This window comes from Phaethon aethereus (genome assembly GCF_964289735.1).
Source record: "Phaethon aethereus genome assembly, chromosome: 3".
NCBI classification, from domain to species: Eukaryota; Metazoa; Chordata; class Aves; order Phaethontiformes; family Phaethontidae; genus Phaethon; species Phaethon aethereus.
Genome location: NC_138576.1, coordinates 89,225,443 through 89,242,983, shown reverse-complemented (window position 1 = coordinate 89,242,983; position 17,541 = coordinate 89,225,443). Strand labels below are relative to the sequence as shown.

At 41.3% G+C, this 17,541-nt stretch overlaps 1 protein-coding gene across 1 annotated transcript; it reads right to left on the bottom strand.

The window, feature by feature from the left end:
* Positions 1-4,832: 4,832 nt before the first annotated feature.
* Positions 4,833-17,319, bottom strand: DESI2 (desumoylating isopeptidase 2; the record flags this gene model as incomplete). The annotated part of the gene is made up of 5 exons (XM_081997568.1): positions 4,833-5,066; positions 6,892-7,033; positions 7,769-7,862; positions 9,720-9,792; positions 17,281-17,319. 5 exons carry the CDS (start codon positions 17,317-17,319, stop codon positions 4,833-4,835), a joined length of 582 nt encoding a protein of 193 aa, XP_081853694.1.
* Between the last annotated feature and the right edge of the window lie 222 nt (positions 17,320-17,541).

Sequence of the window (17,541 nt, the reverse complement as noted above, 5' to 3'; positions counted from 1 at the left end):
GGACTAAGGTGCCCCTAGCCGTAAAAAAAGCTTTGCCCATTGAGAAGCTGTTCTGGTGACAAATTTGCATCATAAACTGTGCATGCCTGAAGAAAATGTTTTAGAAAATGAAATTTCATTTGAAACATTTATATTTTCAAGAACAGTTAAACTCAGCTACTCACCTGTTAACAAACAATGCGGTATGTATTTTCCGCGTATTGATTGCCTTCCTGGAAGTGGACAGGCACTCTTGGCCATTGGATGCCACCAGTGAATTTACCTGGAATTCAGTTTTAAACTGATGAACTCTGTCAAAGCTGCCAGGTTACAAGTTCCTCAGACTGTCACAGCTTCACTAGGGATTGGGGTCCAGCAGCAGTCAGAATAGGGAACACACCTGTATCTTGGCAGCTTCTCCAGCAAGCCGTGTCCTAGCCCATCTTCGTTACCAGCACGCACGCAGGTGCCAGGCTCAGCACGGAAAGCACAGCAAAAAGACATCCCCTTCCCAGCTGTGAGGTGAGAGAGGCAGGGCGGCACCAGCTGCGACAGCCACAGGACAGCGCTCCAATTGATCAGCGCCCCGAACGTGCAGAGAGGTACCTATCCTGTTAAAACATGTGCACCCACCTGCGTTGCGCCAAGTCCAGAGCCAGCACTGCTGGGGGCTGGCAGAGCCCATCCTCAGGGTGCTGCCAGCCCTGTGCCCGAGCCTGGGAAGCCCGGGGAACTCGCTTTGCCAGCTGGCTGCCCCACGGCCAGCACAGCGGCGAGGAGCAGCCAGCTCTGCTGACCAGAGCAACCATGGCTTCGAGCAGAGATGCCACTGCCCCACAGAACGGTGCAGATGGTCAGGCTGCACCCCAACTGCTGAACTGCCCGGACTAGGAAAGAGCTCAGCAACTTTTTAATTAAACAGTCTGGGTCAGCGCTGGGCCATGCCACCCGTGGTGCTGCCACTGCGGCAGCGGTTGCAGCACAGGCAGTGGCGGCTCACGCTGGCTTCGCCACTGGTGCTTTGCTGCGGGCTAGGTCCTTCTGCTCTGCTCTGCTCAAGGGGGGTGGCAAGGCGCAGATGTTACAGACCCCATGCGCCTTGTGGCTGCTTCGCCTGGTGCAAATCCAGACTTCAGAGCTGGGCTTTCGAGCAGATTTGCAGAGTATGGCACATAATATCTGCAACATATACCAAGCATATCCCAAGTGTTTTATAGCCCAATAGCTGCAGTTAGCACACCAAACCTGGAAACATTTTTAACTTAGTCTATTAAAAACTAATGGCTTTTAATAATGCCTCAGACAAGCCAAACTGCAGTTCCTGTTGCCCATTTCAGAACGTAGCCTATAGTTTAACCATAGGAAACCCCTGGATAACTTTACTGTCCTTTGAAAGCAACTTTCAAAAACAAAGATCAGCTTAGGTGACACTGACAGAACAAGCTGTAGGTACCAGGGGAATAACACACACAGCCAACTGTCTTTTTTTATAAAAGTATTTTTAATAAACTGATGGATTTAAGATGCTAGACAACTTCTTGCCATGTACAGGTAACAAAAGTCAAAATTCTTTTAATTTTATACAAATACTATGTAGTACAGTAAACTTGAATACAAGTTTACAAAAAAATGCATCAGTGAATGTTCAGCTTGTAACCAACTTCCAACAGTGAAAATTATCATGTATCAATAGTGATCAGAATTGCATTGCAAGTTTTAGAAGTAATGCAACTATGTTTTTACCAAGCGACTCTGAAGTTACTGGTGCACATTGACAGTACATTGGATTTTTTTGGCTTGCTGAAGAGAAAATAGCATTTAAATAAAATGACTTTGAGTTAAAGAATATAATACGTATCAAAAGTACTATCTTACAGAAAAATTAAACAAGAATGAGAAAGTAAACAGATCAGAACCCTGAAGTAGTGATATTTTTCTACCCGTTTTGATGGGAAAGACTCCACAGGTGTCCAGCTTTTTCTCACAGCATTTTGGAGTGTTCTAATCCTAGCACAGTGTGGTTTACTAGACTAAAGTAATCCCTGCTTGTCAGTAATGCTGGTGAAAGGTAACTTGCTCTATTGCTAACAAATTGGAGTAACCACTGGCAGGGTGACTTCTTGGAAGCATCCAGTGGAGGCTGAGTTGACAGCACGCAATTGAAGTTACAGTACTGCTTGCTTTGATACAATACCCAACAGCCTTCAGGGTTCAGGTGTCAGTTTCCTCACAGGATTTACAAATGGATGGTTTTGCAACAACAACAAAAAACAAAACAAACAAAAAAGGAGCATAAGACAGTATTTTCACCTGTACGGCTACCAATAAAATGAATGTTTTTGTTACAAACTTTCCAGTCTGCTTTATAAAAAATAGTCTTCGTTTTACTTCTAAATAAAAACTGTGCTGTGATCTGTCACGTTCTTGCATTGTACATGCTGTAGTTGTGTGTGTTAATGAAGGTGTAGAGATTTGTGACCTAGCGCTCTGGATATATCAGAAGCCTAAAGAGCTGATTTTGGTACATAAAAGTTAGGTAGCAATGAAAATTAATTCTATTTATTTTTTCCTAAAACCTAGGAAAAGCTACAGTACATTGCTAGATCAGTGGCCTCAACCCTGAGCTGAAATAAAGGACCTGCCTTGGCCAAGAGACTTAGTCACATTACTACCACAGCTGCGCAGCAGAGGCAAAATAACCTGTCTGTGGCCTGTTGCCTAAGCTGTAAGTAGTGCGAGATTCAGTTCTGTAATGCTTGAGAGTTGACTGGAGACCACCATATTCATTTTCACTACAGGAGAAAAAGAAAGGAGAACTCAAAGTCAGAGATTCAAGTGAAAAAGCACTCAACAGGGACAGCCAGTATGTCCAGCTTCCAGAGACCAGAGAACATAGTGGCAGACTTGTCAGTCTTCAGTGTTTCCCACTTGGTAGAACAGATTATTCAAAGACGTACCAAACTACAGTTAAAGAGACTTCTACTATTATGCCACTCTTTCCAGAAAGAGTCTCACTTGATTTTTTTCCTCCAGAACTAAGCATGTCTCTCTCTCTGTACCTATACTGCACCACAGAAGATGCGTGAAAAGACTGTCTGACAAAGGATTCAACCCAACTGCTAGCAGAAAAACTTCGGCTCTTTTCTAACATGAGTCAGAGTTGGCAATCGTAAGAATTCTTACTGCGATACCATCTACTGCACCTTCCTGTAGGGCTCAGTGGCAGACTACCCATGGCTAGGAGCATTTGTAACACGAAGCATTTTTGCCTCCTAAGAGGACTTTTTTCCTTTTAAACAGCAGAAACTGTAAAGTCAGTATTTCACTTAATGGAAAAACTAAATCCAGCAACAGACTGAAAATAAAGCTTGTAAGAATCATTTATACTTCTAGTAATGCACACTTCTTCATGAGCTGATCAGTTTACGGATGGTATGTTTTTCGTTAGTTTAAGGCAGCAAGTCTTTCAAAATACACAAGCTCACCTCCCTCATGTTTGTGCTACTGTATCCTTATGTGCAACAAGAGAACCTCACTAATTTACACTAATGACTGGAAGAACCATTAATTCTCTTGGTAAGTGAACAAGAATAAGGCATTCCATTATATATTCTGATCACTAATTATAATTTAGCTCTAATTATAATCTACCAGCAAACATACTTCTGTCTTTTAGAAAATAGTATCTCTCACCTTCAGATATAATTATGTGTGCAGATTAGTAGGTTCTGCTGTGTAAACACGCAGGTGCATAAGCAATTTTCAGGTTTTTCTTCATTACATCTGACAAGAAAGTTAATGCCACAGACAGAGACTGTGGGAAAATAAATTAGGATTTCTCTATAATTTGTGTGGATATGCACAACTGGGCAGTAATTTATAGCTCAAAAAAAATAAAGGACACAACTGTTTACAAATGCAAATGAAGCAAAAATCAGCAGCAGAAAGCAAGGCCATTCCCCAACCATAAATGGCTTGTATTACACTATTCCAAACTATATGAAATGAAAAAAGAATACAAGTACTAACTTTCATATACAAGTTTGAAATAAAGTAAAGCAAACAGTGAAAAATGTGTTGATGCTTCTAACAGATGATACTCACATGTCTAAATCCTAGTTGAAGTAGACAGTAAATACAGACAAGAAGACAGGATGCAAACTACATGGCTGAGTTTTAAAAAAAAGGGGATCAATGTGCATTGCAATGAGATTGAAATTTCCCTTCATATGTGCAAAAATCCACAGTTTCATTAATGTAGAGGTCATACTTCTCGTATCAGATCTTGGACAAAACCAGTCTCCCTACATCCTGGAATCTACCTGTTTACATCAGCCACTTTTAAGTGCACAGTACCCTGTTCACATAGATAGTATTCAGCAGTTTCTGGCATTTCTCAGAAATTTAATGTTCACCTGCCTTAAATCTTGAAAACAAAGGGGAGAGTTCATCCAGGGCATCATACCAATGCTATTGAGTTATACCAACAGTTAAATCAAACTCAAATTCTCTCTTCTTCCATGGTGGCAGGAGTCCTTACAGGACTTGTAAACAGCAGTACACAATACTGTAAACAAATAATTTAAGTTCTGCTTTATACAAGATGTTAAGTTAACCCAGGTCTACCAAACAGGTGAAAATGAAAAGGGTGGCTTCACACAAAATCCTTCCCTTTTCTCCCAGCAATTCTTTTCACTACATAAATAATCCTGAGCTGAAACAGGGGTTGATGAGAGCCTTTTTTGCATATAAAAACAATGTTCTAGAGTCAGCTCTCATGTTCTGTCAGGAAGTCAACTGCTGGAGAGATTAAACTGAAGTATTTCAAACCATTTGTTACTTTGGAGGAGGACTTATAATTTGGTGTGGCGTCCAGTTCTAGATCCAGATGCTGAGCTTGCCAGGGAAGCCGATGCTGCTGCATCCTCAGCTTCCTCCAGCTCATCGTGTAGCTCCTGGCTAACACTAGATTGGAGGGCTGCAGGAGTTAGCCACTCCTTCGGCAGACAGCTCTGGAGAAACGGTATGCAAGAGCTGAAGTAGGCAAGGCGATTCACCCACCGTGGAATCTCTTTTCCACACAGAATCTAGGGGGAAAGGGAAAAGAAAGGATTAACTTGTCTTCTGGGTTCAGCAGTAACAAAGCTACAATATTGTAAATAAAAAGCAAAGGCTGCAGCAGCCTTACAATTTATGTATCACAAATGCCAGTCAAGAAGCACTCAAGTTAGCTGCACTACAGCTTTCTCCATCAGTAAAAGCAACATCTCAAGTCACACGAGGAGACTTGTTTTCCACCGTTTGACACATGATTCTACACTTTTTTTAGAAGTCCTGAAAAGCCTAACCACCTCACTCTTTTGAATAACTTCTATAAAGGGCACCAAAATGAGTTAAGGTATGCTTTCTATTCACTGCTAATTCCTCAGAAACAGAAATTGCAGGAGAAATTTCACTATTACAAAAAAGCACCCTGACTTGGCATTACGCATACAGCTGAGGCTATTTATTGTGACGGCCTCTGATGACTTTGCAAACGGTATCACCATCTTACAGCACACAGGCCGACCACACACACTCAGGTTCACCAAAACAAAAGCAGCTATACAAGGCAAAGCTGGTTTTAACTCCTCAAAAATATATAAAGCTGCATTAAGTACTTGTTTTTACTCTACAACAGTCATTAAATGGTTTTGTTGTCACTATTCAAGGAGCGAACTATTTTACTTAACTACCTCCATATTCACTTCTGGTATTACTTACTCCAGTGTAAATCTGGAGAAAATCATAGGTAATAGGAGCATTACTCTGTTGTAACTGGGCAGCATTTAACTTGTAATTATATCCCTGTTCTTATAGTCAATTTGAACACTAAATAGGACAAGACATAAAATAGAAACAACATGACCATGAGGTTGAAGAGTACAGCAAAAACCTGGCCATATAGGCCAGATTTCAGGCTAACTGCAGCTTTGTCAGTGACTCACCCTACTTACTTGTACCAGCATTGCACATGAATCATCATCTCAGTAAAATCTTCCAGTACCACTGGAAGATAAGTCTACATAAAACACAGGCTATACAATAAGTGTGCCATTAACTATTTTGAAAAAAAGAGCAATAAAATTTTATGGAAGTTCACCATGGAAAACATAGCCATCCCTTTTTTTGGAGTGCTTCAGTGAAACATTAGAATAAATTCTGACAAGCACAGATTGCTAACCACCGATAAAAATCGCAACTGCCATTCCCTCCTTTGTCCTGGGCTAGTTGTTCCTGACCCTTTCCCTTGTGTTGATACATGTGAGTGATCAGGCATTCAACCATACTGGCAAAGCAATCATGTTAAAATAAAGCTGAGGGGAAAAACCAAAGCTCATTCAACCCCACAATCAGATACTTTGCACAACCACTCATGACCAGGACGCAGGTGCTGGCAGCGCAGTAACATGACAAAAGCCTCTCAGGCAGAAGATTAACATTCTCTGTGAAACTTCAACACCTTTGTTATTCTTTAACAGTAGGTCATAACTATAAAATTATTTTCAGTGTGATGGCCCTGTGAGGAAATACTGATAAAAATAACACATGGTTCTATCTTCAGTAGTGATCTCTGAAGCATCTGAAATGATTTTGAAATCCTGTTAATACTTTATTTACTAGGTCTCTCAATTAGGAACGCACCCCTGCTCGAACCCAAACTATGTATGACAACAATATTTAGCACTTTTGGCAGCAAGATCTTGTGCTTTGTACATAAGCACAAATAAAACCTGGAAAACAGTGACATTTGCCCGAGGTAACAGAGATAGGAAGCTGGAAATTAGGCCAAACATTCCAAAGGAAAGGAAGGAGATGATGCTCTGTAGCCACCTGGGAAGCACCTTTCTGTAGACCATCATGTTTGTTTACCTCAGATAAAGCTGAAGAAAAGTGATTGCAGTTTTTGTGCATTAGGTGGTAAGCATTTCCTTTGAATTCTTTTCCAAGCTCTTCTACTATTTTTTCTATGTCATCTTCCATAAAGTCAGTACTGCCTAGAACCACGGCCTCTCTAGAAGAGAAACAGAGACAATAGGTGGTGATCAGGCTTCCATGATATAGGTAGATTACTGTTCATCCCTCATTCCTTGCTCAAAAATCACCCCACTGTGGGTGGCGAGATCTTTCTGCCTTCCTAGAATAACACAGATTCTTTCTGTTCCATATTACAGCACCAATTTCATCTTTATCATAAGAGATTATTTCCTTGACAATTGTCCACCTGTAGCTCATTTACGTTCTTTACAACTTTAATCCGACAAACACTGGATGTGATTTTCCCTTCATCTCCAAAGGATATTGTTTCTAAGAGACAGCTGAGAACAGGTAAGAGCTTGTAATGCAGGGAAGGGTCAAGGCAATCATACTGAGAAAGCGGAAGAGAGACATGAGGAAACCTTGAAAAGCAACATTTTTCAGCTTTTTCTTTGAATAAAAATTTCATTACCTTGAAAAAGTTACCCCTTTGTATATACTGTATGAATAACAAGAGCTAGCCACAAGTCCACATAATTTTTTTTACACATTTAAGGAATTTAATGGTATGCTAAAAATAATGTTCTCTGCCGTAGACACTTCACTGTCTCATCACCTCTGTCTACCTTTCATTTCTGAGCAAAGAAAACACACTAATTTCTCAGAAAGTCAGAAATCCTGTAGTGTCATTCAACACATCTCCAAAATAAATGCAACAAGTTGTCTTTTGAATATGCCTTCTCAAAAGCAAGAAAATAGGTATCTCTCTTACTTAAATTTAAATGTTTCTCCTAGCTCAGAAGCATTTCCTGGTGAAATTTCAAATATTCCAGAAAAAGGGTATGGATGACCACCATAGGCAAATTCTGAAAGAGAAAACTCAGATTTAACAAAAACAGCATACAATGACAGAAAAGACCAGCAGACCTCGCTGACTGGAAGATCGCTTCACAAGGTTGTAAAGCTAGAAACCACACAGCTTATTTACATGGGTAACAAATACAAGGAGGTGGAAATGAATAGTTTTGTTAGTCACTAGTCACCCTAAGTAAAAACTGACAGGAAATTTCCTACATCAGTGTACAGGTTTAACTTGAATAACTTTACAGTAAGTATACATTGTTTTCATTGTGTAAGTGAGGATTTACAAGTTAAATTGTAAACCCTGTCAATGTTCTTTATAAATGCTTGTCTAGAAGTCCACGTACATATTTAGAGATTAGGGATTCAAAGTACTGCATCCTTGAAGGTCTGATGGTGCTTCTATTCAGTGCGCTCTACAGCTGTGCAGCGAGTAGTGGCCTAATAGGTTAAATTTTAGAGTTCAACTGTCCCGACTTCTTTACTATAACAAGAAAGTAAACCAGTGCTTGCATCTGAAGTCTGCATGTAGCATCTGCTGGCATAAACACTTACAATACATGAAAATATCATGGCATGCTTCAGCTTCCTTCTGTGTCTGTATGATAACACAGCATGCCACACCCAGAGCGCAATAAAAAGCTTTAAGCATGACTTCACACTTCCTTTCCTCAAAACTTGTCACACATTATCCAAGCCTAGCATTCAGTTTGGTGGATAATCTTTTTTACAGCAGGTTAATAAATAAAGTTTGATGTGCTTTGAAAAATGCAAGTCATTGTTCTAGCAGGCATATGACCTGCTATATGAGAAAGCTGTTACAATCTGAACAGGAAGGGAGGCACATGTATTTGGCACAGCTCAAGAACTGGGTTTCAGGCACAGCACTATTAAGAGTCAGGTCTTTCTGGTTGGGATTAAAAGAAATACAAAAAAGTTTTAACGATAAGCATTGTATTTTGTCAATTTGTTGCTTTGATAACACTTGCAAACCCACTTACCATGCAACCATTATAGTAGCTCAAACTTTTATAGTTTAAGATAACTTTGCGCAATGTGGTCTTTGGATTGCATGCCACACCTTTTGCTGCTTCCCCTCACCTCCAAACACATTCCAAAAAAAGAAGTGAAGTAGATTTTTCTCCTTTAAATGGACTACTTTTAGCAACACCATCACCTCAGAGCATGATTATACTGCTAGGCAGGAACACCTCAGACCTGAGCCTGTGCTACAGCATGCTCAGAAACACGTTCTGGCAGAAACAGGGATTCAAAGTGGCCTGAACAGATCAGGAAGCTGCATCCCCAAGGTACAACCTATTTAGCAAAATCAGAATGTATTGCTGTATTTATCACAGGTCTATCTTTTGTAAACAGTATGCATGAGATGCCTTTTAAAGAAGCTGTCTCTTCAAAACAAACCAACCTTACCAATAAGGAATAGACAGTTTTTTGTGAGCATCATGCCCTTTTACGTGCCTATGTGCAACAGACTACTGTTTCTGTAGTTAAAAATTAACTCCTTGCACTAAGTGCTGGCAGAATACTGAGGAAACATGATTCAACCACACTTATATGAAGCATACACTTGTTTTAAAAACAGGTATTTTGAAACCTAAAATAAAGATTTCTATGCCTAGCTGAATAAATTGCACACTTTTTCACAGCTGCATAGCTTTATACAAGATGACTACCACATTATTCGTATCCAAGGTTTTTTTGAGAGGCAGAAGAGATGAGAACTTTAAAACAAAACTGATGAACAGTTTTCAGGAGCCAGACTTCCCTCTCTACCTGAAAAAAGTTTTTTAAATAACAGCATTACCGGAACAAAGAGTAAGTTATGTTTTTCTTGTACGTACCTCGGCCATACACCTCTATACCTGAATGGAACACTCCAATTCCAAGGGAAGAAGTATATTCATTCATCCAATACTAAAAGGAAAGAAGAAAACAAAATAGACTCTAGTCAGTTTCCGATACAGATTTGTCTTCTGAGCGCAGGCTGACATGTATTTGTCCCCCATATCAAAAGCATAAAAACCTACCACAAAGTGAAACTGCACAACCCATTTTATGGGAGCAGAACATGCTGGTAAAATTCCCTGACTGTACAGAGTGAATTAATTCCATTAGGTTCTACTCCAGTGTTTTAGTGCTGTCTGTGTCTGCCAGCCAAGGAGACTGTACCTGGGAGAGATCAGATCAACTTTTCGATTGTCAACAAGTTACAGGTTGTAAAGTTTTCCATTAGGTGGAATACATTCTAGAATCAACTGCAGTAATTTCACAGGAGCACTTTTTTTTTATATAACATCAGAATGTTGGACTGCAACATACACACACCAACTTTCATTTATAGCAATGACCACATTTTTGCTTATGACCAGATGTGCACAAGACATACTCAGGGATATGTAAGATGGACTGAAATTACTTTAGAATATTTTGTCTTTGAATAGTCAATTGGTGGTCACCATACAAGAGACTAAGCTCTCTCCACACTCCTGATGTACGTGCCTCCATACATTAGGTGTAAGTCTTTTGTGTAGGTCTAACACCTGTTTCCAATATATTACTTCTATTGTAGCCAACAGATAATAGCTGCATTTCAAAAGGAAAACGGAAGTGATAATTAAAAAAAAAAAAAAATCACACAATCCCACCAAAAAAACCACCTTCCCTTAGTGCTTTCTCTTTCTTTTTCAAAAGCAGTGGCAGCAGCAAGTGCTGATCAGGAACGAACTATTACCCTCAAGACCTTAAAGATGCACGGAGTTCTGGAAAGGGAAAACCTCAACATTACTGTCTTTCCTTGGCTACATCACCACCCTCAAAATATCAGTCTGCAAGCAGTAAAAATTGTCAAGTGACATAATTTAAAAAGGAACCTCAAACAAAGGGGAAAAAAAAAGCCTTAGCTGTATCCTTAAAACTGAAACTGGCTAGCAAGAAAATCCTCTCAAAAATACAAGGAAAACATTATTTTGTCAATGACTCCTGTAGTGGGATTTTCTCCTCCCAGGTCATCTGGTCCCAAAGGGCACCCCTACGAGCTTCCTCAAAGCAGACTTCAAAAAGTCAGCTGGCAGGCAGGATACAGACTGAGGTAGCACCCCAACAAATTAATATTTGTTTAGCAAACAGGAAGAAAAAGCAGCTATCTTCTTTACACAACCTGTTGACATAAGTGCTTTCTGATGTAAAGTCGCTACTAAAACAGCACAAATTATGATAAAATGTAAAAGGTTACAGGTGTCACTTTGTTAAGATGTGCTAGCTAGAGTTAGTACATGATTTACAGGGCTATTACAAACATTATGTTGTATAACCTGCATTTCTGAAAGCCATTTTCTCCCAATAAAAATGATATACTAAACTTTGGGCTGAGAAGCTATTTATGAAAATCAAAACAAGTTAAATGGCAAAAAGAGCAAGTCAGGCCAAAAGTTACAAACTTTCAGGCACTAAATATGTATGTATTTGGCTTTTACAGTCATCCTTATTCTAAGTATCATCAAACCTAAAATAAATGGTCCCTCAAATTCAGTTACTAGCAGTTGCCAAACATCAGCATATCACTTTTTCAGCCAAAAATTCACAATTGTGCTCGCAGGTACAGGACATGAATAACTATCTGGATAACAAGATGCTGAGGATTTGATGTTCTTTTCTTCAGACAAGCCAGTTGTGAGAAGTTTTGTCAAAATGAATTAACAGGAGATAGATTTTGGTCCTTATATTTATTTAAAGCTAAGGATTATTGAGTTCTGTGGATAAATTTTGCTTAAGACTAAACTTAACACTTTGCTTTAATTTCTGGCTTTTTTAATGCATTTTGATGTTAACTAGTGGGGTATGGATGATTATACCGAATTATCACCTTAGTCTACGTAATGTTCTTTCCTTCCTCCCCCAGAAAAGAGCAGGGCTAGCCCATATGTATCTAACTAGGCTTTTCAGATCAAGCTACACCCAGAAATATAATGGGTTAGGTTTAGTCTGTATAGAACAGGGAGAACACAAGAAGAGGGGAAGGAAGGAGAACAATGTCAAGATGACCCAACTAACTTAATGGGTTTGAGAGCATAAAAAATTGGATTCTGTTCATTACTGTGAAATCAAAGCCCCCAGGGAAATGGATGAGCTACTTAAATATAAAGCTGTTTCAGTTCTGAAGCCAGTGCTATCCCACACTTTACCAGCTGACCATTTCAAAGTAGTTTTAGGTTTACATTTATAGTCAAATCGTAGGAAATTCAACATCCAGTTTGTCAGCGCAGGAATAGAGTATGTTTGCCTAATGAGAAGGTGTATCCAAAGGAACCTAATCTAGAACTGAGCTACACAAGGTCCTTGGTGCTCTAGCCTTTCCTCTCCTGAACACCCATTCTGAAAACTCTGGGTCTGGCCTCTGGATTTCAAATAATCTATGCATCACATATGCATCGGATCTGTTAATGCCAAGCAAGGTTACTGTTGTTCTCTGAAAATGGAATAAATGTTACACAAGGTATCTCATAAGCAGTGGAAGTAATAAAGCCTAGTTTGTCACTAGACAGAAAAAGAGAAAAATTATTCACACTCCTCCCCTCTCACAACCCTGGGAAACCTAATGGAAGGTATAGGGAGAGGACAGAAAAGCAAGTCACCAACCCTCCTTATTGATCCATACAGAAGCACACGAATGGAATGGAAAGCTGCTCTAACGAGGTGTTCAGCAAGTCTGGTGCTATTCAAGTACGTGCTCCTTCTTACTGGTGCCACCTAAACACATGGGGCTCACTAGACTACAAAAACTGAGAAGTGGTGGCAAATTAAACAAACGTTAGCAGCTTTGGAAGAAGTGCCTATAGCAAGCTGGCACTTCACTTAGTATTTCCAGTAAGAACAGAGTAGGTTAACTGAAGATAAAAGAATTTCACAGAATGATAAAATCTTTGGGTTGGAAGGGACCTTTAAAGGCCATCTAGTACAACCCCCTGCAATGAGCAGGGTCATCTTCAACTAGATCAGGTTGCTCAGAGCCCAGTCCAACCTGAGCTTGAACGTTTCCAGGGATGGGGCATCTACCACCTCTCTGGGCAGCCTATGCCAGGGTTTCACCACCCTCATTGTCAAAAATATCTTCCTTATACTGAGTCTAAATCTACCCTCTTTTAGTTTAAAACCATTGCCTCTCGTCCTATCACAACAGGCCCTGCTAAAAAGTCTGCCCCCATCTTTGTTATAAGCCCCCTTTAAGTACTGGAAGGCTGCAATAACGTCTCCCCAGACCCTTCTCTTCTCCAGGCTGAACAACCCCAACTCTCTCAGCCTGTTCTCATAGGAGAGCTGTTCCGTGCCTCTGATCATTTTTGTGACCCTCCTCTGGACCTGCTCCAACGGGTCCACATCTTTCCTGTGCTGAGGGCTCCAGAGCTGGATGCAGTACTCCAGGTAAGACAGAATTACTTCCCCCCCTAGGAAGAGTAATTATATCTAATTATTACTTCATCTCGATCAGCTATTGGAAGGTTGGTCACATTTTCCCATTGAAGAAAATGTTTTCTCTCACTGAAGAAGGAAATGCAGGACAAATGCAACATAAAGTACACTGAATTTGGCTACAGCTGAAATGATTATACACAGCTTACAAAATAAAGACTGTAAATTAAATGACACATATATATAGCTTGTTGGTTCAGGAACATGCCGTAAGTTCTGGAATCCCAAATTGATCCCAAAACCTACATCCTTGCTTCCATTACACAAACTGGATGCCCTTTGTTTAGTCTGGTATGAATTTTGCCATAGTAGAATGTACAGAAGCAGCACAATCCCATATCCTCAATATTATGCAGTAAGTCAGTCTTGTAAAACAGGAATTCATGTTTAATGCAACTATCAGAATGAAAATATTAAAGTATTTTTCTATGTGCACAATAAAGTCATGTCACTGAAACGAAAGAAAAACACTAATGCCAGTGCTTCAAAAATATCTTCATTACTTTCTTCAGAGCTTTCATTTATGTTGAGACTTTAGAATGTTATAGCCTTATTTGACAGGGGAAAAAATAGGATGCTTACTTTGGGCACAAAAAACTCCTAAAAATAGCAGTTAAGTTAAAGTATTCTGGTTCTCAAAACACAATATAGCAAAGACTTCACCCTACTTTTTTAATGATCATAAAAGATCTTCAAAGCCATGAACATGCAGCACATAAATAGGCCCTTAAGCTTCTCTCCCTCCATAACGTTACCAGTACTTGAAAGTCCACTTTCTTGTATGACACACACACACCTCCTCAACCTTTGGTTTTATCAAAGATTTTAACTTTTTCAAGCGCTAAAGACAATGGAAGGGTACATGCTCCAAAAGCAACTGACTCAGTCCTGTAAGGAGTTTCACTAGTAGCAAGGTCATCTAGTACTCCCCTGCACACCTAAGCAGTCGTCTGGGAAATGAAGCTACATTTAGCACTCGGTTTAAAATAAAGCTGTTCATATAACTCTTGCAATTATAGTAGTGTTACAGTAGTGATTCTGTCAACCAGGTGACTAACAGTGGTCTCTTGTTCCAAACGAGAAACAACCACCCCAAACTCAAACTACAAAAAACCCCAAACCCACCTCCAAGTGACACGAAATGTCAGAAGCAAACAATAGACCTGCTAGTGCCTCAATACACAGTTGGCAAGATTTGATGAATAAAGGGAACTTCAAAACAGCTATTATGAAAGACTCTTCCCTTCTCTCCCCTATTCTTAGTGCCCTCAAACAATGCAGTATCATTGATTTCAGCAGGCTTGTCTACATGCAGTAATGTACCTGCTATGCAACATGAAAGCAAGGCTTTAGTTTAAGCTCCTGCTTCAAGCAAGTTTAAAACGGACTGAGACATCGTTTAGCAAGAGTTCAAGGCAGGATGCATACTAACAGTGTCTTTCGGACACCGTGGGAACCTGATTTTTTTTTTCTCCAGTTTAAAGGAAATCTGTTTCTCTAATGGTCAAAAAATGTGGACATTGTTAGAAAACAACAACCACAGTTGAAGTAGGATACAGAAATATTCTGCCTAGTGGTCTCAGCTTACACGATGTATAATATGTCATGATATACCACAACTGCAGACCAATGCACAAAAAGCCACCCCTACATGTGATCAGACATCTGCAAATAAACGTGCTTGCTTGCTTCTTTTGGAAAATAAGGTCCTTCCACAGATAGTGGCTTTAGAGTCTATGCTGCTTCTTGAGATAGGCAGAGCCCTGCTAATCACAACAGGACTACCATCAGTCCCCAACATATCCTAAGGAAAAGTATGACATTAGTTTTTACAAGCACAACCTTCCTGTTGCTTTTTTTTTTTTCACCCTTCCCTCCTGCTGTCAGCCTTCCTAGGATGACTGGAGTAAAACTCATCACAGCAATTCAACTCTGGAGGAAAAAGAAAGGACGACATGGGTTGCAGCAAAGAAATCTAAGGAGTAAGAGATGAAGGAGAACCATGTGAATGAAAAAGTAGACTATCACAAGAGAAAACAAAAGGCATACTGAAGTCACACCGCACCAATGCTGTCATCATAGTGAGAATGGAGTTTCTCACAGAGGCCATGGCATTACTTTCCAGGCAGGCACTTACGCAGGAGACAGCCCATTCTGCTAAGTTTTCACAGACTGCCTGTGAACTGGGCCCTGGCGGCACTTTGCACAGCTAAGCAAGTCTTCGTGAGAACACTGGGTCTTCCATCTTAGCAAGTCAGAAGTGCGTCAAGCCTTGACTTCAAAGATACTATCTTATGTAAAAGTTCTGAAACTGAAGTCCTACTTCTTTCTCTGTATTAATATTTATAGTTAATATATGTAAACCCACCTCTTTTCATGCTGAAAGAACCTCTCCAACGTATATTTTTCAACTGTATTCCAATAAATCATACATATGCATGGGACAGAGCACCCTTCCCTCCTTAAGTCTAGTATAAATAAGGCACACTGACTTTTTGTCATATCAATGTTGCATACAGGCTCAACCAGGTGAGCAAAGACTTTTTTGCTCATTTCCCTACCACCCCCAACTCATAAAAATCACAGTGAATAGCCTGCTCTTGTCTCCAGTCTCCTCTCTTCTCTACAATGAAGAAAAAACAAAGTAAAAGTAACAGGTTATATTTGCTGGAGGCAGAACTCAGACACAGGAGCAGGCAAAAAAAAAAAAAAAAAAAATCCTTTGACAGGGACATTGATTTCTATGTTAAGTATTAGGGTGAAAGAAAATAATGACAAGAATGAAGCTAGTTCATATAATCTCATACATGATTTTAATTTCAAGCCAGATAGCTCCCTGTTGATTGCTATTAAATATTCTGGCATTAAAGCCTGGGAATTCTCAAGGAAACAAACTGCATTTTGTCTCTGCCAGCAGTCACTGACTCTACAGTATACACCCTGGCCCTTTTAAAACACCAAAAATTCACTTCAAAATGGTGGTGGTAGGAAAGCCCATCCAAAATAAGCTAAATAACACAAAAAACCTGAAGTTGGTTGTCAATCTTGCTGCCCCACTATCGGTAGACTCAAATACGTGGTCAGAGAACTGGTGCTACTTGTTCTAATTTCCAGTGACCGAAACGCATTAACGGATAATATTTTCTTAATATGACTTATCCGCACCTCCTGTTCTATACAGGTACTTACACCTTATCTGTTACCATAGCATTTGAGCAGCTTCCAACTCAACATAAGACAACACAACTGTTGCTGTAGGTGCCACAGAAAGATTACTCAGAAGAGAGGGAAGGTGAGCTCACAGGACTGCAAATCGAGCTGGAGCAATTCCCTTATTTCTACCAGGTAACAGCCATACTAAAACTGTTCAAGTAACTCTGGTCTAGAAAGAAAAGAGCACAACATTACTGACACAGCACTAAAAAACCCTCTTATCCCTACAGCGACAGCGGTTATCTCCAACTACTATCCTACTGGAAAATCAGCCGCTTTCACGGTTTTCAGGTGCAGAAAAGGCAGGGCCTCCCCGCGGCTGACCTGGGGGCAACAGCAGAGGTGGAGGAACGACTCGGGGAGCAGATCTACCTGTCACTGGAAGGCCCGGCACCACTGCAAACTTTTGTCGCAGCTCACAAAAGATCTGTAGGAAAACTGGCAGATCTCCCAAATTATCGCCCCCCCCCCCCGCCCCGGGGTTCGTCAGTGCTCCCCACGGGCGGGAGCCCACGGAGCCAACTCACGCGGGGTCAGGCAGCGGAAGGGCAGTAAAAGTTTCCCCACCGCCCTCACCCCCTGCCCCGCAGGCCCTCACCGCCCTCCCGGAAGGGGGGTCGGCACCCCCGCCCGCCGCCACAGGTGGGGGTCGCGCTGCCTCCAAGGACCCGGGGCCGGGCCTGGCCGCTGTGGCGGGTCCCCAGCGCCGAGCGGGGCGCTCACCATGTCGTAGACGTTGAGGATCACCAACTGGTTCGCCATCGCCGGCGGCCCGCGGGCGCCCCCCGCCCGCTCGGTCGCTCCCGCGGCGGCGGCGCTGCTCAGGCCGGCGGCGGGGCGGTGGGGACCCCCGGGGGCCGCTTCCTCCTTGTCCTGCCTGTTGCTGCGGGGCGGGGGGGGGCGGCGGGCACCATGGAGACGCCGCCGCGGAGGGACGGGGCCTCACCCCCGGGAGACGCGCTCAGCCCGCGGCCGGCAGCGGGG